General features: G+C 37.5%; 1 protein-coding gene across 2 annotated transcripts in view; it reads left to right on the forward strand.

The window, feature by feature from the left end:
• The window catches only part of Snx13 (sorting nexin 13), a 96,264-nt gene extending 70,765 nt beyond the window's left edge, over positions 1-25,499 (forward strand). The window contains exons 18-26 of one of the 2 annotated variants that reach the window (XM_021178789.3): positions 1,163-1,335; positions 4,387-4,494; positions 5,841-5,951; positions 10,035-10,196; positions 11,274-11,345; positions 16,734-16,879; positions 17,110-17,178; positions 18,931-19,043; positions 22,641-25,499. In XM_021178789.3, coding sequence (XP_021034448.2) covers positions 1,163-1,335; positions 4,387-4,494; positions 5,841-5,951; positions 10,035-10,196; positions 11,274-11,345; positions 16,734-16,879; positions 17,110-17,178; positions 18,931-19,043; positions 22,641-22,888 — 1,202 coding nt within the window. In that variant the 3' untranslated portion in view covers positions 22,889-25,499. The remainder of the gene's footprint in view (positions 1-1,162; positions 1,336-4,386; positions 4,495-5,840; positions 5,952-10,034; positions 10,197-11,273; positions 11,346-16,733; positions 16,880-17,109; positions 17,179-18,930; positions 19,044-22,640) is intronic. The other variant, XM_021178790.3, reaches the window with a different exon arrangement.
• The last annotated feature ends 1,355 nt before the right edge of the window (positions 25,500-26,854 follow it).

Raw genomic sequence — 26,854 nt, forward strand, 5'->3', positions numbered from 1 at the left:
AGTGGCCTATTTAAGACCTTGATGGGAAAACACCATGATGTCTGCCACACATGGCAGTAGGACAAAGTGGCTGAAGGACTTAGTATATAGGTGCCATCGGCTTGGAGGAAATATGATGGCTTAGTTGGTAAAGAATTTAGATCCCCACCATCCATGTACAGTTCCAACACTGTAGCCTGCCCCTGAGAACCTAGTAGAGGTTGGGCAGGTAGAGGCAGGGTGGCCCTGAGGCTTGCTGGTTAACTAGTCTAGTCAGTTCTGTGCACAACTCCAAGTTCTGTTGAGAGACTGATATATATCTATTGTGTTATTCTACATGCACACACACACATACTCACATGCCTGCTCATCTATATGCACACACACTTGATAGATAGGAAAAGGACGCAGCAAGGTTTTGGACACCTAGAGCAGTGGCTCTCAACCTGTGGGTCACAGTGCCCACAGGAGTCGCATAGCAGGTATTTTGCATGTCAGATATTTACATAATGGTTCATAACAGTACCAGAATTACAGTTATGAAGAATGAACTGGAAAACATATTTAGAATTCAGAGTTCTTTTCTTTATCTAAGAGTAGCAAGATCAGAAACAGAACAGATTTTGCTTTTTAAAGGCTTGTATGGTATTGGAAACACTTTTTTCATTTTTATTTTTTCTCCTGCTGTTGCTAATTTCCCAACATAACATACAGCTGAGAACAGGATTACCAGAGGATAAGCTTTACCCTGAGCTGTTTTGTTGTTGTTTCGTGAACAGGTTTTCGTTAGATTTAAAGGTATGGTAAAAGCTTACTGTTTGATTTCTGGGGTTCCTGGGGTATGAAATTTAGGAGACTATACTATTTCATTCTGAAGAGTACTGTGCAACATCCTTGATAGTGAATAAAATCTCTTGGAAAGTGAATTCAATGCAGACACCAATTCTTGGAGTCATCATAAAACTTTGAGGATATTTTATGTTGTAGTCATCATTTATAATACCATAAGCATGAGTGCACAGAGGATAGGAATCTGTTTTACCCTTTGCTGCCGTTCTTTTGTCTCAGTCTGTCATTTCAAAATCTTCATTTCATGTTGTCTTTTTTTTTGTTTGTTTGTTTTTGTTCTTCATCTCCCTCCTTTTTGTGTCTTGTTCCTCTTCATTTTGTTTGAAATGACTAGTATATGCTGACTATGACCCATATGCTGTGGCAGGCGTTTGTAATGATCATGGCAAGACATATGCACTATATGCCATCACTGTACACCGGCGCAACCTAAACACTGAGGAGATGTGGAAAACCTATCGGCGTTATAGTGACTTCCATGACTTCCACATGAGAATCACTGAGCAGGTAATGGGGTTTCTAAAGCTTGTGGCCAAGCCTGTGGCCTTTACACTGTTTCTTGGTTCAGCTTTGAGCCTACATTTCTCTAAGGATGTTCGTATTATATAAAGATATTGATCATTTCTGTACTTGGCTTTATTGGGGGCATGATTTTGAGCAGTGAACCACTAAATGAGATGTGGAAACTTGAACCAATCTAATTCATTGTGGAGTAACAACAAAGCACCAATGGTAATTCCAATGGGAAAGTTAAATGAATGTATATTTCTGATCTGTGAGGAAAGGAAGGTGGGTGGAAGGGGGATGAGAGAGAGCCTCTGCTTGAGAGGAGTTGCTCTGCACAGGGAAGGAGACTGTTCTATCTCATTTGAACACAGCCGTGGGCTTCGCAGGCATAAGTCAAAGCTTTTGTTGTTGTGAATGGTGCTTCCCTTCAACATTGTTGCTAAACCTGGATCCCTTGCTTAAGTTATTTTGAACCGCAGTCTACAATGAACCTGACATTAATCAAATACTGTTTTAAATTCTTACTAAATTTAATCTTGTTTTATAAAAGTAAGTATAAAGATTTTTAAAGTTGAATGAAAAGAAATTGTTCCTATTTTTGATAAGAACTTTTTTCTTCTCCTTATCTTAGAAGAAAACAATAGCAGATGATATAGAAAAGATAATCTGTGGAGCTTATTTTTACTCTTGAAAGTCTTGATTCAAAATTTAGTTGTATAAGTAGTGTCAAGTCACTAAAAAAGATAACATGATTAGATTTCAAATAACATATACTGTAGAAATCAGAAAATATTCTTTTCACTTACTATATTCAGAAAAATATGGTTGGTACCATGATAATCTCATTAAAATAAATATTCTGCAGACAGAGATAGACTAATAGCCTTAAAATGATTAAAAACAAGAGGTGTTTATGCATTTAAATGGCCTGAACTGCCCAATCATTTATTGGAGAATTTTTTATTAAGTTTTTCCTGTGTGTCTGATGCTTCTCAGTTCTAGGAAAATAACAGTGTACCAGACAGGCAGACTCTACATGCATTTGTGTGGACACTGCATATTTCTGTTTCCCCTTTTAAAGTCTGTATAAGTGCACAAACACACTGATGCCAATGATGATATTAAATATTCATTATTCAAATGAATAAAAATGTTATGTGTTTGAGTATTAACACATTTTAGAATTTTTTTAAAAGATTTATTTATTTATTTTATGTATATGAGTACTGTAGCTGCCTTCAGACACACCAGAAGAAGGCATTGGATCCCATTACAGGTGGTTGTAAGCCACCATGTGGTTGCTGAGAATTGAACTCAGGACCTCTGGAGGATCACTCAGTGCTCTTAATCACTGAGCCATCTCTCTAGCCCCCATTTTGAATTTTTTAACATAATTTTAAACCTACATCATCAAATTTAGCAGTTTATTAAGAATCTAAACTTGATACAATTCCAAAAGCTGAAAGTATTAAGATAAGGTGTTAAAAGGTTTGGCTTCTCCTACGGCTCCTCAGTTGTTTCAGACTAGAAAATGACCTCTTGCCTGTATGTGTGCATTCCTGGTGTGTACTGTAAGTACAGCACAGAGTCAGCTGGCCTTGGAGTAATTTAATTATTTCTTTAGAGGCCCTGTCTTAAGTTATGTACTGTATAAGGTAAGGTCTTCCACATGTGAATTTGGATAAATGCAGTTCAGACCCCTGTTCTTTGGTAAGAAAGGATATGCTATGTTATGCACTCTGAAAACATGAGTGAGTAATTTAGAGTCAAATGCATAAGTAATATTTTAGTCAATTGTGTATCTTTGGAAACAACATAGGTTATTGACTTTCACAAGGTGTAATTTTCTTCAAGCTTTCATAGATGCAACAGAAACTATTTTGCATACTGTATTCAATGAAGACTATTTCTTCTGACTTTATTTATAGCTAAATTTCTGAGTTATCATTACTACTCAATACTTTCAATGTATTGCCCCTATTTGCTTTTTGTCTTGATAATGATTGAAGCAAAATTATTATTTTACACATATGTTGCGTAATGAATTTGTTCACATTTTCACTCTAAACAATTAGATTTTTTCATTGCATTTAATTGTCAGAATCTTACAGTTTGGGATGGAAATGATTCTGAGTCTCATATATTCTCTCCCTCTCTCTTCATCTTCCTCTCTCTTAATGTTTGCAGCAGGAATTGGTCTTAATGTATTTTAAACAAAGGATTTAAAAAAAAACAGCTTTGCTTGTCTCAGTGTATGTAATATGGAAAGAGGGAAGAGACTGCCTAAAGTTTCAGGTGCTGGCTGTTGGCCAGGCCTTGCCTTACGCCATCCTAGCAATAGACATAGCAACAGCTTGTGCTTGAGAGGGTGTAGTAGATTACTATCATGGTTGCACCTCATATTAAGTCTGCAAAACCAAGACTGCTATATTGCTCTGTATTTTTACATTACAAAGAAAACAATAGCATGACAGTGACTCTTGGGTCTTTTTCACAGTGTCACTTATGAGTTTACTTTTCATATGATGAGGAAAGGTTATTAATATTTAATATAAGTATATGCAAAGTTGTAATACAGATCCTGTCTATAATTAGTAGTTTGTCTTTCTGCTTTTTAAGGATATATATTACAGTGATTATTTTATAGTCACTAATATTAAAATTGTCTCTTAGATTTTAACAAGCCATAATATCATAACTTTGATTCAAATTTTACTTTCTTAATACTCTATTCATGAGTCAAATGGCTAGGAAAAGTATTGCTGCTTTACTATTAAATTTTGATCTGAAAATTAGAACTGCAAAATGAAACTTGATATGGCAGAGTGTCCATTTTCATCAGTTATCCACTTTTATTCTCCATTGCCAATTTTTTACGATAAAAAAGGGTGACTGTATTTTGGGTTTTGTGGACAATGTGATTGTGATGTTTTGTTTAATATAAGAAATATAGCCCCAAATTATCTGAAGATTCTTTGACATGTAGAGAAATTGTTACGTGGAGATTATTTCTTTTAAAAAAAGAAGTATTGAATGTCTTTTCTCTTCTAGTTTGAAAATCTGTCAAGCATATTGAAGCTTCCTGGTAAAAAGACGTTTAACAATATGGATAGAGATTTTTTAGAAAAGAGGAAAAAGGATTTAAATGCCTACTTGCAGGTAAGGTGGTTATAGTATTGCCTGTAGATTTCATTTGTTACAGCACATGAGTAGACTAGATGTCTTTATTGAGGTATGTTTGGTGCAGCATGTGTGTGACATGCCTGTGACACTGTACCCCACATCCAGCCTTGTTAGCAGTGAGAACAACACAACCGAATAGTTTGGCTGGCTGTAATTGTGGACGAATAACTAATTTTAGTAGTATCAAATATGATATGTAGTCTTTTAAGTAGTTCATTGTTTCTGTATTTAATGTTAGACATTTTTTTAAGCACTAAAGACTTTTGCTTATTTGTGTTTAGATGAGTATGTATAATAGTGTTTCAGATTATTATAACTAGATATATAGTATGATGTACCCAGAAGTTAAATGCTTATAATTTAATACACGATAGCTTTTTAGGTTACCACAGAACGTAGTTCATTTTTGTTCTCAGAATAGTTCCTGAGAGAAATAGAGCTGAAGATATATCCTGGGCTCATCATCTTAGTCATAAAATTTCCTCACAGGAAATAACATATTTTACAAGTTACATATTGTGTAGGCTGGTCAAATGCCTAGAGATACATTTTACACCTGAATACCCAAAGCTCAGGTAGAGTAATGAACCTTGTCAGTTCATCCTAGTTAGTGTTCCATTATCTAGCTTCCTGTTTTCTACGAAAGGAGTCAGTAGACTGCAGCAGGAAGCCACCTGTTGAGACCACGGATTTATATCTCTAGCTGGTAGTTGGGTTTTTTGTTTGTTCGTATGTTTTTGTTTTATTTTTCACAAGCAGCAGATTTAAAGTTATAATAATTATAATTTGCTGCTGTGCATTGAGAGGCCAGGAGGGGAAGGAAGAACAGCTGGCTGTCACTTCATTCTTTCCCAGCGGGAAAGTGCAGTGCATAAATGCTGCATTGATAAAACTTGTTAAACACTTTACTTCAAAATACTCAGTTTTAGTTTTGTTAAGATCCCTAACAGTTTTGTACACTGATAAAATGACTTTTCCCAGTTGTGGTACTATAAGTTTAAGGGTGACTGACTCTCTTATACTTTCAGCTCCTGGACTCAGTATGTCACCACGTTTGCCTTAGAAGCAACTAAGCTAGATTATTAAGATTATTGAGTTTATTTGCATTCATAAAAGGAATATGTTTTGGATTTTTTTATAACACTTGAAAGTTTCTATTCATATATATTATAAAATCCTATTTTCATTACTCTTAAACTTTAGCAGTATTATAATAAACAGCAGTTTCTAATGTGGATAAGCTGTAGAGCCAGATATTTTATAAAGTGGAATTAACATCAATGCTATTTTACCATCTTAAGATCTCTTCTTTTCCCTATTAGTTACTCTTGACTCCTGAAATGATGAAGGCATCCCCAGCACTGGCTCACTGTGTCTATGATTTCCTTGAGAACAAAGCCTACAGTAAAGGGAAGGGCGATTTTGCTCGAAAGGTTAGCATATTATTGAATTTCCTTTTAAGATCTTTCTTGCTTTTTTTTAATAAAGGAAAATATAGACATATATATTTTAAAATGATTTGTTAAGTATGTCTTGTCATGTTGGCTTAGTCAGTATGCTGTTGCTTGATGTATCTGTTAATACCAAATATGCAAATGAAAGATCACTGACCAAATCATCATGACCACATTAATTCATGCAAGCAGTTAATTAAAGCATCATTTTTAAAATTTGTGTACATTGGACTACTTCTCTCTAAAAGTGGAGTTCAGGAGATCAAAATGGATGTGAAGAAGACAAGGTTTTTATTGCTGAGCGGTAGAGGGTTTCCAAATGGAGGATTTGGCAGGCAAATTTGTCAGGGTTACAGGAGCAGAATAAGCATAACAAGTTAGCTATAAGGAAGGACCTCCTGAAACAAAGATACTCTTATAGGGAGTTATAACAACAGGCAGTCATAAAGACCTCTGGAAACAAAGATACAGTTGCAAGATGGTTGTAACAAGCTTTTGAAACAAAGACATGGCTGTCATTGGAAGAGCAGTATAAACCATTTGTAGTTAAGGTTCCAGCAAGGCAATATAGCCCAATCCTTGGGAAACAGATGTAATCACAAGCAAGAATGAATCTAGTTTATTTTTTGTATGAGTTGGCTTTTAAGCCAAATATGGGGACAGGCTGATTCATCATATCTTATATACAAGCTTACATTATGATCTAGTGGCGCTTGACAGAAAGAAAACAAAGAAACAGATTTCTAAAGTTAAGAAAAGTTTGCCTGAAGTAGGTTACAAGCTTTTTATTATTTTAAGTAGTCAGTGTATTTTACTGGGAGGAAATGTGTTTCAGTTGAATTAAACACAAGAAAAATGTTAAATAGGATGTGTTCTGAAAGTATTTTTACCTCTTGGGTGAAGTGCTTGTTATTTAAACTATCTTAGTTAATTTAAAATATGGTTCCAGGCCTGCACTTTGAGTTAAGTACCGTGGTATCAACAGAAGAGACTGCCCCACCCGGAGATCCATCCCATAATCAGCCACCAAACCCAGACACTATTGCATATGTCAGCAAGATTTTACTGAAAGGACCCTGATATAGCTGTCTCGAGTGAGGCTATGCCAGTGCCTGGCAGATACAGAAGTGGATGCTCACAGTCAGCTATTGGATGGATCACAGGGCCCCCCATGGAGGAGCTAGAAAAAGTACCCAAGGAGCTGAAGGGGTCTGCAACCCTATAGGTGGAACAACAATATGAACTAACCAGTTCCCCCAGAGCTCGTGTCTCTAGCTGCATATGTAGCAGAAGATGGCCTAGTAGGCCATCATTGGGAAGAGAGGCCCTTGGTCTTGCAGACTTTATATGCCCCAGTCCAGGGGAACGACAGGGCCAAGAAGTGGGAGTGGGTAGGTAGGGGAGCAGGGTGGGGGAGGGTATAGGGAACTTTCGGGATAGCATTTGAAATGTAAATAAAGAAAATATCTAATTAAAAATAAAGAAGCCTTATAAACAGTTCTCAAAGTCCTGCTTCCTTCTTTGCTAGGGACCATCAGTGTATTTTTCATTTTGTTACTTTAGTTTTCTCAAGAAGTCAAGATTTTTCTCTTTTAAGCCACTGCATAAACCAAGTAAGATATTATTCTGTGTTTAAGCGTATCACACACATAACTAATTAATCTTTGCTGGTAATAATAAGAGCAAAAGCAAAATTTAGGGTAGTGTGCAGCAATCCTTTGCAACTTTTTAGAAGTCATAGATGATTTTAAAATAAAAACTAAAAAGCTTCAACCACACTTCTCCCCATCTTACCACTAAAAAAACAAAAAACAAAAAACCCAAAAACAAAAATAAAATGAAAACAAAAGGTTTGGGAATTGATGCAAAATAATCAACAATACTTAGGAGTTATAAATAGGAGTTTGTATGATTAGAATGTTAAATTTCAACATCTTAATGGATGCTAACATTTTTAAGTTGAATGTTTTAAAAATAAATTCTTATATATAGACTTTAAAATAGTAATGTGTGTATGTATCTATACATATGTGTATATGCACACACACACACATACATGTGCATATGTTCATGCTTTATTTCCTTTGTAATTGTATTCAGGATGCAATCTTCTATGTCAATAGAGATGTGTTCCAGTTTTCTATCATGAAGATATTTGCCTTATTTTCTGTTTTGTGATTATATTAATTTTAACTATAGAATTGATAACAGTTTTTATTAAATATGCCCCATCATTTTAAATAATCAGCAGGAACACTTGTAGGTTAGTTGCATATCATATTCTAAGTTACTAATACAGTCTGAAAACCCCTCTAAGTAATCATTGGATTAAATAATCTGCAAGCATTTTATGAGAGGCTTTTCTCAGCTTGACAAATGCCTTAGAAACCATTGATTTTTGTCAGTTTCTCTTCTTAAAAATCTGTAGAACAGTTAATTCATAGATGGAATAAGTGATAAGCATCCTTTCTCTGCTTGATGTAACTTTTAATTTAAGGTTATGTTGTGGTTTGAAGTCATTCTTAGTCATAGTTAGAAGTGTTAAGTTAAAATTCGATTGGAATGTTGTGTTACTTAGAACGTGGAACTGAGGAGAGCTGGCAACTTATATAGACAGCCCCTGTATAAATTATGCTGAGGGTGTACTTGTGCTATCTCTCTGGGATTTCGTCCTGTGCCTCATAGTTTTAAAGTTTGTTTCTTTCCTGTTTGTTTTCAGAACCCTTTTAGGTCTGTTTTGAAACAAATCCTGTATTTGTAGGAGCAATGTAGAGTGGACTCTCATGCTTGTGAAGTTCTGTTTAATGAATATTATGTTATATTTGAGAGTTGCAATCTTCTCCATAGTTGCATGTTTTAAATATGATAAATACTTCATAAAGAGTCTCATAAGGCATCTCTTAGAATTCTGCACGCTGAGCTGGGCATAGTGGTGCAGGCCTTTAATCCCTGCATTCAGGAGGCAGAGACAGGCAGATCTCTGAATTCCAGGTCTGGTGTGGTCTACAGAGAGAGTTCCAGAGGAGCCAAGACTACACAAAGAAACTTATTCTTGAAAAACAAAAAAACAAATGAATTCTCTTTGTGTTTTCTTGAGTAAGATTGACTATTCCATAAAGTATATCTGCTTTATTGGTTGGCTGTCTCAGTTACTTTCTATTGTGATAAAACACCATGACCAAGGCAGCTTTTATATGAAAGAGTTTATGTGGTTTCATAGGGCTAGAGTCCATGGCATCAGGAGCTCAGAGCTTATATCTTGATCTGCAAGTAGGTGTCAGATAGCATACTGAATGGTGTAACTCTTTTTAAACCTCAAAACGTGTCCCTATGCTTATGGAGTTCTCCTTAGTGAATATTATGTTATATTTGAGAGTTGTAATTTTCTCTACCCTTCAGTCCACAGCTTCTAATCCTCTACCATGCCAGCCCCAAACTACAACATCTCTTAACTGTAACCCTGTGAAAAATCATACTTCCAACATACAGTTTCACAGAATCTACATTACCATTCCAAAAGGGAGGATCAGGAGACAGTGAGGAAGACGGAGCAGGAAAACTGCCTTTTGTAGCTCTAGTTCCATGTGTGACGTCAACGGCTTATGGTGCCACCCTTCAGCTTTGCTGACTGAAGTTTGCAGCAAACTTTCTTCTCTTGGCTAGTACCACTGTCTCTGTAGCTTTCTGGCAGATGTCTCCTGCTCTGGCAAATGTCTCACCGATTCTTTGGATTATGGTGAAAGTATAGAGTAGTTAATTCTTTTTGTATCAAGTTTTGTTTGGGAAGGTATTCAGAATTTAATAAGCAAACAGTGAAGGTTTACCTAACCTGATAGTATCTTCCTCAGTCAAAATTTTAAACCATCCATGTGTGTATTAAGATGTGTTTTTAAGATATACCATGTCAACAGTTTTTTTTTTTTGGTTTGTTTTGTTTTGTTTTTAAGGCATTGACATATTATTGACTGGAAAATCATTTCATCTTCTCATGGTTGCACTCTATATTTTCTTAGGCTTCTGAGTTATGTAACTGATCTAAGTATAATTTCTTTCTCGCTTTAGATGGACACTTTTGTAAATCCGCTTCGCAACTCTATGAGGAATGTTTCAAATGCAGTCAAATCCCTTCCTGATAGCTTGGCAGAAGGAGTGACAAAAATGTCGGACAACGTGGGCAGGATGTCAGAGAGATTAGGGCAAGACATAAAGCAGTCATTTTTTAAGGTAAAAAGACATTTCTAGTGGTCTCTAAAGCAAACTGTTTTTATGTCACCTAAGATATATTGAGCGTCTTCTCCAAAATTTTCAGACTTCATAAAAAAAGTTTAAAAGGCCAAATTTATGTCAGAAACTGACACTAAAAATCCTTTTATTCATCAGTCTTTGTTGTAGTAGAATTTAACAAATTCATTTACAATACATATTTAAAATTAGCAAGGTTAATATTTCTTATCAATTTATTGCACTAGACTTTTTTGATTCTTTAATGGTATAGATTCCTTTGCAAATAAATGAGTTATATTTGGAAATGAGTTATACTTAACATATACAGAAATATAAAGTCTAATTTTTCCTTATTCAAACAGTAACCCATGACAACAAAGTAAGAAGTCCTTGGCCTGGTCAGTGTCTCCACCTGTCGTTAATGTGCATACTTGGGTGGAGTACAGGCTTCCAGGAAGCCTTTCCATTTGATTTCTCCATAATGGGACTAGACTAAGTACTTTTGCTGCATTTCCAGTTTACACTTGTAAAATAATTTTGATATAGTTTTTTATTTCTTTGCAAGGATGCTATCAAAGCTGTAAATGACCAACCATAAACCTAAAAGTTGAGTTGTAGAAGAGTGTTATAGCTAATTCTGTCTGAATAGCACAGATCCATTTACTAAAGACATATTTTCCTGTGTGTAGAGGCAGTTCTTTTTTCTGTTCACCATTATCCTTTCAGGGCTGCTTGTCCTTAGCATTGATGTGAGTGTCAGCACTGCTTCTGCTGAGGGTCACTCATATGACCTTCCCAGGCCGTATGTGTTGGTAATAGGCTTTCCTGTGTTGCAGGGGGTTCAGCTGATTCTAGTTTTTCTTTCCTTCTTCTCCTTATTGAATAATGGTTAATTGCTTAAACTAGTTAACATATTTTCAAGAGATCTTAAAAGAAGATTGGAGTTCTGTTCCCTGGGTGTGCTTAGTACAGAATATAGAATATTAAGCTTTTTTAATACATTGCACCAATATTGAAGTCAGATTCTGGGATTTTGCAGTGTTTCTCTGTTCACTTCTTATTTTTGTAAATGTACAGGTCCCTCCTTTAATTACGAAGACTGATTCAGATCCTGAACATTGTCGAGTCTCAGCTCAGCTCGATGATAATGTGAGTTAACTTATTCTATAGTTTTATTTAGGCTGTAATTCAAATTAGTTTTGGCAGATTATTTTAATAAATATGCATATGTTTCATTCATTCAGATTTCCATATTATGTTAAACATGGTAAATTCTTACAGACTGCACAGTTCCTGACTTCAACATTTTAATTTAAACAAACAAGCAAACAGTTACCAGGGCCCTAGAACCTATAGTCCTCCCTGCCCGCATGGGCTCCTCTGCCGTGGGCTCCTCTGCCGTGGGCTTACTGCTCTCCTGACTGTTGTCCTGCTTTACACTTGAGACTTTTAAATGGAACTATAAGGATAGTCTCCCTTATGCCTGTTGTTTTTCTTTGTTGTTGTTCAACCTGGTGATGTGACAGTTTTTTATGCTGTAATATACTAGTTCTTTCTCAATACCTGTATCTTTGCAGTATTTGTATTTAGTCTTTTAATTTGTATTGGATTATGCACAGAACTCTGAATAGTTTTATTCATATTATAGAAATGAAAAGAATAAATATATATCCTTCTACTTAAGAGTCAAAATATATATAGGTCTATATATTCTGTAGTATGTGCTACGAAATAATGTTCCAAAACTGTATCATTTTTATTATTACTAGCACGATATGAGTTTTAATCTTCTACATCTGGCTAGAGTCAGTATTTATATCTCTGTAGATTCATGTATGATAGCCATTCAGGGTCATGTCTTGTGGGTGTCAAAATCTTTTCCTCATTTTTCTATTGACTCAGCTGTGTTTGTTTTTTGTGTGTTATATTAACTTGGGTACTGAATATTATCTGAGCATGAGGTATCATATGCATGATGTATATTATGTATCTCTGAAGTACCCACCTCCTGTGCTGTCTGTTGCTTTTGTAACTCTATATGTTGGCCTGTGATTTTTTTTTATACAGTTTTTCTTGCTTTACCATGGCAACATTTAAATTTGCACTTCATCTCTGATTAATTATCTGTAGAGATTGCTCATCTCCATTTCCTAAAGGTCCATCTTTCCTTGTTTGCTGTTGTCTTCCTTACCATATATGTGTGCTTCTGTTCTTAAATGGTTTTGAATCCAGGCTTAGGGCTCTTAAGGAGATTTATCTTAAACATAATTTCCTGTTTTCAGTTTCCAGATAGATTTGTTAATAATAAAGTTTCATATATGTGTATATTTTCCTTCTTTAAGATCATTTTAGGATACTTCATGAGTGTAATGTATAATATCTGTAACATCTTTCACTCTGGATTGTATAGTTACATCTCAAAAATATATTATTAAACTGAGTTTATTTTATCAGATAATTGAACAGTATTTACTTACTGAAGTGAGGAAATGAGTCCCTCTCCCCTCTGGACTATTTAAGTTATAAACTGTCCATTCATGGCATTAAAATTAATCACATGTTTACAACCTAGTTGTGAAAAACTAAAATCCCACACCTTTTCCTTTTTTTTTTTTTAATTAGATAATTTCTTCATTTACATTTCAAATGTTACCCCTTTCCTAGTTTTCCCTCCAAAATTCCCTATCCTCTTCCCCCTTCCCTTGCTCCCCAACCCACCCACTCCCATTCCTGGCCCTGGCATTCCCCGTAGAGCCTTCACAGGACCAAGGGCCTCTCCTCCCATTGATGACCGACTAGGCCATCCTCTGCTACATATAATACAGCTAGAGCCATGAGTCCCACCATGTGTTTTCTTTGATTGGTGGTTTTGTCCCAAGGAGCTCTGGGGGTACTGGTTAGTACATATTGATGTTCCTCCTATGGGGCTGCAAACTCCTTCAGCTCCTTGGGGCCTTTCTCTAGCTCCTTCATTAGGGACCCTGTGCTCAGTCCAATGGATGACTGTGAGCATCCATTTCTATATTTGCCAGGTACTGGCAGAGTCTCTCAGGAGACAGCTATATCAGACTCCTGTCAGCACACTCTTGTTGGCATCTGCCATAGTATGTGGGTTTGGTGGTTGTTTATGGGATGGATCCCCAAGTGGGGCAGTCTCTGGATGGTTGTTCCTTCAGTCTCTGCTCCACACTTTGTCTCTGTAACTCCTTCCGTGGGTATTTTGTTCCCCCTTCTAAGAAGGATTCTGAGCTTCTGGGCTAATATCCACTTATCAGTGCCTGCATATCATGTATGTACTTTAGTGATGGGGTTACCTCACTTAGGATGATATCCTCCAGATCCATCCATTTGTCTAAGAATTTCATAAATTCATTGTTTTTAGTAGCTGCGTAGTACTCCATTGTGTAAATGTACCACATTTTCTGTATCCATTCCTCTGTTGAGGGACATTTAGGTTCTTTCCAGCTTCTGGCTATTATAAATAAGGCTGCTATGAACATAGTGGAGCATCTTATGGGTATACACCCAGGAGTGGTATTGCTGGATCTTCCGGTAGAACTATGTCCAATTTTCTGAGGAACCACTAAACTGATTTCCAGAGTGGTTGTACCAGCTTGCAGTCCCACCAACAATGGAGGAGTGTTCCTCTTTCTCCACATCCTTGCCAGCATCTGCTGCCACCTGAGTTTTTCATTTTAGCCATTCTGACTGGTGTGAGGTGGAATCTCAGGGTTGTTTTGATTTGCATTCCCCTGATGATTAAGCCCCACACCTTTTCTCATCTTTTAAGTTAAAGCACTAATTAGAGAGTGAGCAGTAAAGTATTGAAAATCATAAAATGATCAGTTTTATATATAGTTCTAAATCAGTAACTATTATTTATTGGCATGCACAATTTTTCACATACAAGCATTCTAGCTGTTTTTTTTCTATTTTGTATATCATTGACTGAAGGCTTTCAAATTAAAGTATTTTAATTTATTTTATTCTTTAATAATAAAAACTTTCCATGTAATATATACTGACCATACATTTCCCTCTCCCAACTTGTTCCAGGTCCTCCCCACATCCCTATCCACCCAACTCCACAGTCCACTTGCTCATTCTTTAGAAAACAAACCATTTTTTAAAATCAATCAATCTTTCTTTCTTTCTTTCTTTCTTTCTTTCTTTCTTCTTCCTTCCTTTTCTTTTTTTTCTTTTCTTTTCTTTTCTTTTCTTTTCTCTTTTCCTTCCTTCTTTTCTTTTCTTTTCTTTTCTTTTCCTTTCTTTCTCTTTCTTTCTTTCTTTCTTTCTTTCTTTCTTTCTTTCTTTCTTTCTTTCTTTCTTTCTTTCTTTCTTTCTTTCTTCTCTCAGATTTTATCCTTTTCCCGATCCACCCTCTAACTGTTCCACATCCCATACCTCTTCCTGCCCCTCTGTCTCCATGAGGATATCCCTCCCACCTCCACCCCACCTGATCTCTAAACTCCCTGGAGCCTCCAGTCTCTTGAGGGTTAGGTGCATCATCTCTGACTAAACTCAGACCCAGCAGTCGTCTGCTGTATGTCGGTTGGGGGGCCTCATATCAGCTGGTGTATGCTGTCTGGTTGGTGGTCCAGTGTTTGAGAGATCTCGGAAGTTTAGATTAATTGAGATTGCTGGTCCTCCTACAGGTTTGCTCTTCTCCTCAGCTTCTTTTAACCTTCCCTAATTCAACAACAGGGGTCATCTGCTTCTGTCCATTGGTTGGGTGCCTACGTCTGTCTCTTTCAGCTGCTTGTTGGATCTTTTGGAGGACAGTCATAGTAGGTCCATCTTTGTGAGTGCTCCATAGCCTCAGTAGTAGTGTCAGGCCTTGGGCCTCCCCTTGATCTGGACCCCACTTTGGGCCTGTTACTGGACCTTCTTTTCCTCAGGCTCCTCTCCATTTCCATCCCTGTAGTTCTTTCAGACAGGAACAATTATGGGTCAGAGTTTTGACTGTGGGATGGCAACCTCATCCCTTGCTTGATGTTCTGTCTTCCTGCAGGAGGTGGGCTCTACAAGTTCCCTCGCCCTACTGTTGGGCATTTTATCTACAGTCCCTCCCTTTGAGTCGTGAGAGACTCTCACCCCCCAGGTCTCTGGTACAAACCATTTTTTTTTTATTTTTTTAATATTTTTATTACATATTTTCCTCAATTACGTTTCCACTGCTATCCCAAAAGTCCCCCATAGCGCCCCCCACTTCCCTACCCACCCATTCCCATTCTTTTGGCCCTGGCATTCCCCTATATTGGGGCATATAAAGTTTGCAAGTCCAATGGGCCTCTCTTTCCATTGATGGCTGACTAGGCCATCTTTCGATACATATGCAGCTAGAGACAAGAGCTCCGGGGTTCTGGTTAGTACATCATGTTGTTCCAACAATAGGGTTGCAGATCCCTTTAGCTCCTTGGGTACTTTCTCTAGCTTCTCCATTGGGAGCCCTGTGATACATCCAATAGCTGACTGTGAACATCCACTCCTGTGTTTGCTAGGCCCCAGCATCGTCTCACAAGAGACAGTTATATTTGGGTCCTTTCAGCAAAGAAAGATACACGTGCATAAAACTCCCAAATCATAAAAACACAAAATTGGAAACCATAATATACAGCAAAAGACCAGTAAGACAAAAAGTGCCCAAACCCAGCCCTGTGAGATGAAGAGTCTGTGGAAAGTGTATTAATTAGTGTGTGTGCTGAATAGAATTAGCTGTACTAATTAAATTAGTACTAATTAAATTAGTTTAAGTTTCTAGTCATATTTAATAAATAACTATCAATTCTGCTAATGTTAATAACATATTAATTATACCAATTAAGGCATAAAATTTTCATAAGAATACATGCTTTATAATGTTAGCTTAATTTTTTACTGGGTTGTAATTTAGCTTATTTTTTTCTGAAAAGTTATTATGTATGTGTGTATATGTAATTGTATACATCTTAAGCAAAACATTTTTCATTGTTTCATTTGTTAAATATAGATAACAAAGATATTTTCATCTATCTACCTATCTATCTATCTACCTACCTATCTATCTGAGACAGAGTTTTCCTATGTATTCCTGGCTGTCTTGGATCTTGCTCTGTAGACCAGGGTGGCCTTGATCTCTGCCTCTGCTTCTGCCTCCTGGATGGAGGGAATAAAGACATACACTACTACCACCCTGCCAAATAATTTTATTGTAATGAAAAAGTGTTACCAGAAAATAACTCTCAATTTTAGCATTTCATTACCAGACTGCTAAGTTAAACCTAAGCCTTATTTCTATAAGACTATCATCAGGAATCCACTTGAGAAGCTTTTTTTTTTAAACTACAGCCTAAGAACTTAGAGAATTGTAAAATTCTGGATCCCATAAAACGGTAGCTGTTAGAAATATGTTTTACTGAACTAGTGTGTGATGTGAGCTTTTGGAGGCTGTAATGTCGCATTGCCTGATTTCTTTCAATGGTGTTGTTTGTTCAATAGAAGTAGCCATTCACAGTAGAAAGCTAACCAGTTATCCTAATTTTTTCTTCCTTTTTTCAGGTGGATGACAATATCCCACTTAGGGTAATGCTGCTTCTAATGGATGAGGTGTTTGACTTAAAAGAGAGAAACCAGTGGTTGAGAAGGAATATCAAGAATTTACTCCAGCAGCTTATTAGAGCTACATATGGTGATACTATTAACAGGTAACCGTTTCTCATGTCCTTCTGCTTCTAGCCGTGATGAGTAGAGTTGAATTCTGTAAATGACTTGCAAGCCCTTTATCATGGACTTTCTCTCCGGGCTTTTAAAGATCATTATATCTCTTCTCAGAAGCAGCTTATCCTCAGATGAAAGTGTTACTCTGTGAAACTTGTGACAGTAATATTTGCTGAAAAGGCTTTAAGCTTACTCATTCAAAATCCTTTATTTTCAGAAAAATAGTTGACCATGTTGACTGGATGACCTCACCGGAACAAGTAGCTGACTCGGTGAAGCGTTTCAGGTATCTTAAGACAGTCACTTCTTCCATGTAGTGCAGGGTTTAGCATTGTTGTACCCAGCCAGTCGACTTTTACTTATGGCCTTTGTTTCTTCACTGGCCTTAACGTGGGGTGTGATGAGCAAAGACTTAAGAGAATTATAAGTATCTGGGGCTGTTGAGAAACATCAGAGGGTAAAGGCACTTGTCATACCAACCTTGCAACCCAAGTTTGATCCCAGAATCCACCAACTCCTATACAGTTGTCGTCCGACCTCCATGCATACCCTGTGGCCCATGTACCCTCCCCCCACCCACCCCCAGATACATAACTGCATGTACTCACATGGTAATTCTGTAGAGCGATTGATTTTTTTCTAAAGTAGACTAGCAAAGGAAACATTTCTAAAATGATAGGCTAGATTTTTATCCCATAGAATATCTTTGAAATTAGTATTAGGCAGAAAGCTGGGCATGGTGGAGTTTGGGATAGAGGCCAGAGGATGAGAAGCTGAGGCCCAGCTCATCGATAGAGAAGTAAACCCTGTGTGTAAACGTGAAGATAAGCAAGCCTAGGAACTTCTGATGCTGTACTGCTGCCTGTCAGGAAGGAAGGAGAAAGGAATCTTCAGTGTTGTACTAACTGGTTTCTCCCTGAGCCCCATGTGCTTTCTAATCTTATATCCTTTTCATCTGGTTAACAGCTTGTCTTCATTTGATTGTGAGGCAGCAGAGGGTTAAAGAAGAAAAGCAGTTTGCCAAAAGGCTCTTGTGAGGCAGCAGAGGGTTAAAGAAGAAAAGCAGTTTGCCAAAAGGCTCTTGTGACAGGAAAAGGGGAATCTGATTTTCTGCCTAGAAGCAAAGTTTCTTCCTTTTAGACTACATTGTTTCTAAAAGTTGGACTAGCTGCCCTGTTCTTTTCAGTTAGGGCAGCTGAATTCTGTGGCACCAATTCTCAGCCTTGACTGTAGATTGGATCCAACTGGGACATTCAACCCTGTGTGCACCCTTTCTCCAGAGATGATTGACTTGGTTTAATAGGTAGAAGGTCTGCACAATAGGTGGTTTTATTTCCTGATACACAAAGTGTTTCTAGGGCATGTTAAAATGATTTCTCTGCAGGCATGTCCAAGTCGTAGCCCAGATAGCAATGGAAGGGGCTTTTTGCACATCTGTAGATGACAGTATTGAGATGATGTTTCTATCCCAAAAGGTTGGACACCTCTGGTAGCCTATAGAGTCTCATTCCTCCAGACCTGTTCACTATAGGAATCAGTGAACAAAACCATAAGAAGCAGGATCAGAGTTCAGGAGAATGAGTTGATTGTGTGGAATACACTTTAGACACCAACTTGAGATTCTTGCTGGCTGAGTTAGAGAGGATTAGAGTGGAATGGCATAGCCAAGAGAGAAGAGCTGCTAAGATGCTAGGCTGTCCATTTTCAGGGTGCTATTGGTGGGTTTGCATAACACATTCACTTAACAGGTCCCCATTTTTGAGAGTAAATGTTCATCATGTGCTGATCCATATAATCCCGTTTTACTAGTTTCTGTGAAGTACCAGGGGTGGAATTTATCTGCTACTTCTTTGTGTATATATTCTTTTACCCCTAAAGTAAACCCCTCTGTTGGATGCTGTTTGGTTTTTGTCTAAATGAAATTTTAGAAATGCTGTCTCTGTTTGAATATTTTATTTTTTAGCAGTTTGTAATGAGTTATCAACTACTGTCATTAGACAAATTAAACTGCTCACAAACATTTCATTTTCTTAAATAGAGATGCATTTTGGCCCAATGGCATTTTAGCAGAGACTGTCCCATGCAGAGATAAAGCTATTCGAATGAGAACAAGAATTGCAGGAAAAACAAAATTATTTGCAATTATGCCAGGTGAGTGAACACATTTAATTAAAATTTGACTTATTTGTATTTCTTCTGACTTTTGACATTTATACTATGCTAGTTAGCTCAGTTTTATTATTATAATGACCACCAGATGATGGCTTATGATCTACCAAGGAATATGTAGGTGTTTCTCATATATTCTAACAAACCCCAACAAGTCCTTTGAAACAAGCCACTAACAGTGGCTTCCTTCCTTCCTTCCTTCCTTCCTTCCTTCCTTCCTTCCTTCCTTCCTTCCTTCCTTCCTTCCTTCTTCCTCCCCCTCCTCTTCTTCCTCCTCCTTCTCCCCCTCTACCTTCCTGCCTTCCTTTATTCCTTCCTTTTTAAGAATGACAGATATGAGTAGAGCTGAGGTTGTAGGTCAGTTGACAGAGTGCTTGCTTAGCATTGCCAAAGCCTTATATTTTGATCCCTAGCCCAGACTATAGTGAGCATCACAGGCACTTGTCCTTAATCCTAGCACTTGGCAAGCGTGCTTACATTATTCCTCTAACTGAAAAAACAAAAGAAAGTAGGAATTCTTAAGAAAGAATAATCATGTCCATTTCTGTACAGGTAACCAAATGATCATATAATTAAACCTTATTAAAGCATAATTCTTAAATGAGCACTTTGATGGTCTTATTTGAATATTTATTTGTGATTTTCCTGTATCATTAATATAGATTTATTTGTCCTTTTTTCCTCTGAGAAAGAGAGCCTGTGATCAATGGGCTTTTCTGACTAGGAGATGATTAGGGAAGTTTTGTCACTGGGTCACAAGTCTCTTTAAGAACGCCTAACTATTAGCCAATGCCTAGATATATTCCTCCATGCTAATTGTGGATGTAGAGGATGGATAAGATGAATGTATAAGTTTTCTCATCTGTTGTTACCTATTTTCTTACTTCTTTTCTTCTTTTTCTTATTATTTCTGAGATGATGTCTCCTGCTGTAGCTCAGACTGGTCTGATTCTCACTGTAGCCCATGATGGTCTAAACTCAGTGCAGTCCTACTTTAGCCTCCCAAACTCTGGGATTGTAGACATGAGCATAAGCCAATGTGCCTGACTTTCCTTATACTTAAATTAGATTTTCAGTGTTTAGTTTTCTATCTTAAATTAGAAATCTGCCACATTGCTATCACTTTCTCCCCATATGTGGTTAAATTTGGTGGCATAATTAAATGACACTATAGAAAAATTAAAAGAAACTGTGACTTAGACTATTTCTCATGCACCTTTATAATAAAGCAGATTGTGCTGTGGCCCAGCACAGCTGCAGGAACTCTTTAGTCACATAGGTACTTATGTGAAAAGTATGGAGCGGTGCTAGGCGTTCATGCGCGTTGCTTTACTTTCCTGAAGCTTGTAGTATTGTAGAGGGAACAACAAAACAAGCAAATAAAACTTAATGTGTTAGTGATAGGTTCTAAAGAAAAAGATAGTACACTAGAAGAAGTTGTGTCACATGAGTTCCAGCTACAGAGAGAATTGCCAGAGAAGCTCTTGTTGTGAAGAAGGCCAAAAGAGGTTGATGGTGGATGAAAACCATGTGATTTTATATATACTTAAGCCTGTGTTTTATAGTAGGGTCATATATATTTGCTAAACTAAAGTGTATCTCTGCTTCAATGATGACCTTTTAATGATGACCTTTTGGAAGTTGCAAGGTTTTTTTTTTTTTCATTTTTTAAATTTTTTAAAAATTTGCAAATAGCAGATGGGATGGATCCTTAAGTTAGGAAAGTCTCTTGATGGCCTTTCCTTCAGTCTCTGCTCCACTCTTTGTCCCCGCATTTCCTTTTGACAGGAAAAAATCTGGATTAATATTTTTGAGGTGGGTGGGTGGCCCCATTTCTCAACTGGGGGCCATGCCAATCCACTGGTTTTTCAACTAATGTCCTCCATGTTGGGTTCTGGGAACCTCTTGGGTCTCTGGCATCTGGGACTTTCTAGTGGCTACCACCAGTTTCCCCTCCTGGATCCATCCCATCTGCTGACACCAAACCCAGACACTATTGCTGATGCCAAGAATTACTCAACTGACAGGAGCCTGATAGAGCTGTCCCCTGAGAGGGTATCAATACAGATGCGGAGGTACACAGCCAAACATTGGACTGAGCGCAGGGACCCCAGTGGGGAAGTTAGGGCAAGGACTGTAGGAGCTGAAGGGGTTTTCAGCCCCATTGGAATAACAACAATATCAACCAACCAGACCCCCCCCCCAGCTGCCAGGGACTAAACCACCAACCAAAGAATACATAATAGGAAGTGCCCATGGCTCCAGCTGCATATGTAGCAGATGATTGCTTTATCTGGCAACACTGGGAGGGGAGCCCCTTAGTCCTTTGGAGACTTGATGACCCGGGATAGGGGAATGGTAGGCCACTGAGGCAGGAATGGGTGGATGGGTGGCTGGGTAGATGTAGGAGCACCCTCATAGAAGCAGCTGGGAGGGAGGAGGGGATGGGGGCTTGTGGAAGGGAAGGGGGATAACATTTGAAATGTAAATAAATAAAATAACCAATACATCCAAAAATGCTAATAAGCATAATACATACACCAAAATTCACCATATCGAGCCTATACACTTCAGTGAATTTCTATACAGTTAGATAATTGTTCTTTCACTATTGAATATATTTTTGTGTATTTATTTACCACCAAAATATGAAAACTCCACAACAGATTTAGAACTAGAAAATCAATTAGCTGTATATCATTTTTCATAATTCGTGTGCATCACCTGCTTTCAGCCATTCCTCATCTAGTGTTTAGTCTTCACTGCTTTACATTTCACAGCACAGGCGTGTTTCTCTGTTTACATAGACACTTGCATTGCATTGATTCTGGATGTGAGGGAGAATGAGGTTTTTCTTCTCTCTCTGACATAGTGTGGCCTTACTTATGTAATATTACACATTTTACCCTTTCTTTCTAACACAGCAAAATAATGGCTTTGTTTTGGGGGTCCTTATGAATAATTCCAGGACAATCCTATGTGGCTCTCTAGTGTTCTCTCTATGATAATTTGGTTTGTTCATGTAAGTGGCCACACTAGCCTGCTCTCACAGTCCAGACCATGTCTCTATCTTTTACCTTCTCTAATAGGCATTCTAAACGTCAGCCAATTTCTCTACCTCAGTTACCTCAGTTTTTCTGTGCTTCCTGTTTGGTCACTGATGTTCTGTGACTGGGGATAGTCCTTGATTTCCTTGTATCTATCCTCAGCCTGCCTGTATAACAAAATCGGCTACAGTCATTGCTTCTGCATCTTACTAAAGTCTTACAAATCTGTACAACTATAAGGGTATTGGTTATTAGAAATCTTCAGTAGTAGAGGAACAAAAGTGTATGGGATTTAAGAGAGAGAATTGTGATTGTAATCTGTAATCTATGAGTATGGCTACCAACTTTCATGTGCTGTATTGTCTTTCTATAGTTTAGGTAGGCTTTAAGACTCAGTTATACAGAGCTTGTTAATTGTATACCTACTATTTATGAGTTACTCTGCTGTATGCTTTAGATTAATTATGATCATAATTTAGGTATGTATTTCCTTCTTCTGAGGAATATTTGTATTTTTCTGTACTTCATTCAGATGAACTGAAGCACATTATTGGAGCGGAGACAACACGGAAAGGCATTCTTCGTGTGTTTGAAATGTTTCAGCACAACCAGCTAAATAGGAGAATGGTGTATGTCTTTTTAGAAGGCTTTTTAGAAACCTTATTTCCACAGTATAAATTTCGTGAACTTTTCAACAAACTTCATTCAAGGTCAAAGCAAATGCAGAAATATAAACAAAAACTTCAAAGTACTCAAGCGCCTTCTTTACAAAAAAGGTGACACTCCAACGTGTGAAGCTGGTGTTCATTTTGTCCAGGACTAATGGTGTGGACAGATCTCCTGGGGTGTAACTCACGTACTGTTGTGTCTACACCAGTCTTTCCATGTCTGAAAACGGATTCCTAGTACATCGTAAGACTGGTTCTCCTTCTCAACTGTAATCCACCAACACCAAGAGAGTCCTGCGTCTTTCATGGTTTGCTGCGTTATTTGCAACATCGAGAGGATCCTGCCCCATCTCGTTCAAGAATGGAGTCGGTCTCTTCTGTTGCAGAGTAATCAGCATTCTCTGCCAGTGCCAGAGTGTGTGTGGGAGCTGAGGGAAGCACAAAGCAATGGGCCATAGGTAACTTAGCTAACTACTGTGGTAGCTGCAGAGCGCAGCCCGGAGCTGGAGAGATTTGTCTCACTCAAGGATCTTGTGGGTCATCAGCATTTTGCTATCATGTGGGTTAGCAGGTGAGTGATCTTCAGAACAATTGTCCAGTTGTTTCCAGGTGGCCTGGGCAAAGTGAGAGAAAGAATGTCCTTAGTGCAGGAAATCACCCTTCCCAAATTACCGTCCTGTGTAAAGCATTTTAAAATAAAACCAATCAAAACTAGCATTTGATTGGATTTATTATTCATTGATGGAATGTTGGTTGATTCTCTTTGGTGATGTGCTGTAAGGGCTCGGCCTTGCTCTTACAGCCCTCACCTCTCCACCTCTCCTTTGGCATTCTGTGCAGAAGAAGCATGTGGTAGCTCTCTTAGGAGTTCACATTTTTTAATCTTTTAACAGATTACTGATTATATAGAAGGGAAATTATTTATTGTAAGAACTGCCAAATACATTGTCCTTCTAAAAATTGGAAATTAAAACAGTACTCTATTGAAAGTTACCATATGATAACTTTAAATTGTATGATCTAGACATGCCTTAGGTAACTACCAATATAGCAAATCAAAGGATTAATGAGCTTCTAGTCCTATGTAAACATACAAATGCCTAATTCTATATGTGTACATATATAAAAATAAATAATGAAAACAGAACTGTACTATTTTTAAAAAATATGCTTTTATTTATATTTCGCATAATGTAAAATTCTAAATAAAGCTAGTACTCAAAACCCTTTGGTGTATACATTTAACGCCCTAATATTTTATATCAGTGAAACAAAAATACCTTTTCCAGCTGTGAAGCCTTTGCATTTCCTAGTGTTCTCTCCATTTTGTCCATTAGGAAGTCTTCATATCCCATATATGCAGGATTTCTGTACTTTTAAATACTTCTAATGACTAAGGGTTTGGATATATCAGCTCTTTTTGTTTTAAAAATATTTAACACTAAAACCTTAAAATAGTGAGACTACTTTTCAGACCACTGAGCCAGTATCCTGATATCTAAAGAACGTTTGGGTGCTTGTTGTAAAGGGACAGAGGATTGATAACCCAGCTCTTTGGGAGCTTGGAGGCTGGAATGGGATTTATCTTGCTGTCTTTCAGATCCTTCTTACCCAGTGCAGCCTAGTAATAAGAGGGAAGCCTTCCTGTAAGGCTTTCCGATGCTCACCAGTGCTGTGTGCATATGTGTAGCATGCACACACTCAGCATGCATTGCATGTCCTTCAGAATTACATAAGTAAAACCCCTTTCAAAACTTGCAAGTGAGGAAGATTCTCTTTCTCTGGCAGAAGAAATGTTTCCTATACTCATCATATGCTCCTGCCCTGCCGGCCCTTCGGCCCCAGGCTTAAAATTGGATGCATCAGGTCTGTGGGAAGCCTCAGCATGGCCACAAGTGCAATAATTCATACACAGCCTCCTGTCTCAGTTATATTCTTACATGAATACATTTAAGTGTATACAGAAGGATTCATGCAAGAGCCTAGTGTGTACATGTGAAAATAAAGTGAGAAAACTGTCAACCAGGGGAAAAAGAGGTCATACAAAATGCAGATTCTTCTTCTAACAGCCCTGCAAGACAGCTGCAACCTCACCAAAACAAAACAAAGCAAAACCAGAACTGTTGGAGGAAGTAGTTCTTTAAAGGAATCTCGGTTGAGAAGCTTTTATATTTCAGGAGCAGAAATGTCAAATGGCCACGTGTCTGTGCACATCTGTGGTCGTTGGTCCTAGGCTTGGTCCAGCTGTGGAGTGTTTAACCGATAAGCAGAGTACAGTGTTCTACGGTTAATAAAATTATTCTACTTAGTGCCCTTGTTGCACAGATGAACATAGACACAAAGAGGCTTTATGTCTTCTGCTGAACACTTTTAAGTCAGTAGTGGTGCCTTTAGGCAAGACCCGTCAAAATTAATCATTCTTTTGGGTTTTCTGATATTTTTTTTTCAGGTAGTGTAAAACTACAAAAAATCCATCACAGCTTATTCACCTAAAATTTGATTGTATGACTTAAATGTCGCACTCAGATGAGCATTTCCTATAGTTCAAGTGTCCCATGCAGTTGCTGGAAACAGTTGTGCCATTGACCAGTGGATGCACTTTGTTAGCCTTAATTTAAACAACAACAACAAAATTTCTTGAATATATCAGTTTGATCACTACAAGTTTGCTGCAGGTGTCTGGGGAAAAAAAGAGTTAAGTGCAATGAAAGTGTACCTTTTTTTTAGAAAAAAAATTAAGAACAACATAAATTTCACAATCGACAGTTTTAATTTTGTGCAATATTTTCATTTAATGCATGTTTGAGTAATTGTATAATAACTACATTTTTAATGTTTTGAGATCTAATTTAACTGTCTTCTTAACCCAACAACTTCATTCCGTTGTTGCTGCACCTTAATTAAGGACTTGTTTTAAAAGTCTTTTTGTCACTCCTTGTAAAATTCTTTTCTTAGTAGAAAATTTTGCTTATGGGAGCATAGCTCCTGTATTATAAGGGAAAACTAAAGAGCACATTTTAGGATTTTAATTGTTAAAAATTACCTTGTGCATATCACTGTATATAAGTGTCGATCGTGCCTAACCGCTCTATCAATGCTCTCCTCTAACCAAGGGGAAAGAATCAGAATGTCAGTTATTTTTATTAACTACAGAAATTAAAATTTTTATTTGGTTTGTGTTATGTTCTGTCTGTTAGAAAATACTAATAAAGTATTAACAAACAGCTCTGATGCGTTTACTTGGCAGTATGTATTTTTTAAAATGCTTGTTCAGAGGTCTTGTTTTTATAGTCTCTGAACACTTTTGTTTCAATTTAGAATTTGAGCAGTCAAGTTTCAAGATTATAGATGAACCACAGAATAATTAAAACTAGCTGCATTTAATTTCTTTCATGGGATAAACCATTGACTACCAAAATCTTAAAAGAAACTTTCTATTTTATTGTCACATAAAGTTAGGTAGTGATTTTCTGAAAGACAAAGATCTAGAACTTAGCAACTTTTATTTGATGTCATTTGCAATTCACATTTTGACTGATATTTTAGACATGTTCTGTTCTAAAAGACAGTTGCTTTGACATTCAGTAATATGCTTGGTTGGTGAAAATATGTATAGCTTTCTTGGTCTACATCCAGAAACTGCTCAGACATTAAATCAATACCTGTTGCCTTACTAAGAACTGGCATACTATTTCTTAGAATACTATTGTAACCATCAGCCCCCTTAAGCTGAGTTGCTGTGCTTTACGATGTCCTTTAAGATGTGCTCTGACAGAACTGTCAGAAGTAGTGTCCAGAAGGCCAGAATGCTAACAGTCCTTACCCACTTCCTAAACTTCATTGAGCACAGAATCGTTGACATCCCTCTTCCCCAGCTTCCTGGCCTACTAAAAGTCCAGACTCAAAGAAAACACACACTCTGTATGAACCGTGGTTTTCATACAGTCTAGGTTTACTGAGCTATCCTACTAGTTGGAACATTCCTAAAACAAAGTTCACAGACAGCTGAGCCCTGGAGCAAGGTGAACAACAGCCCTGCTTACAGGGGCAACAGCTAGGCCAGCTCTACCACTTCTTT

This window comes from Mus caroli, unplaced genomic scaffold (genome assembly GCF_978045245.1).
Source record: "Mus caroli unplaced genomic scaffold, Mus_caroli_1 scaffold_14, whole genome shotgun sequence".
NCBI lineage: Eukaryota > Metazoa > Chordata > Mammalia > Rodentia > Muridae > Mus > Mus caroli.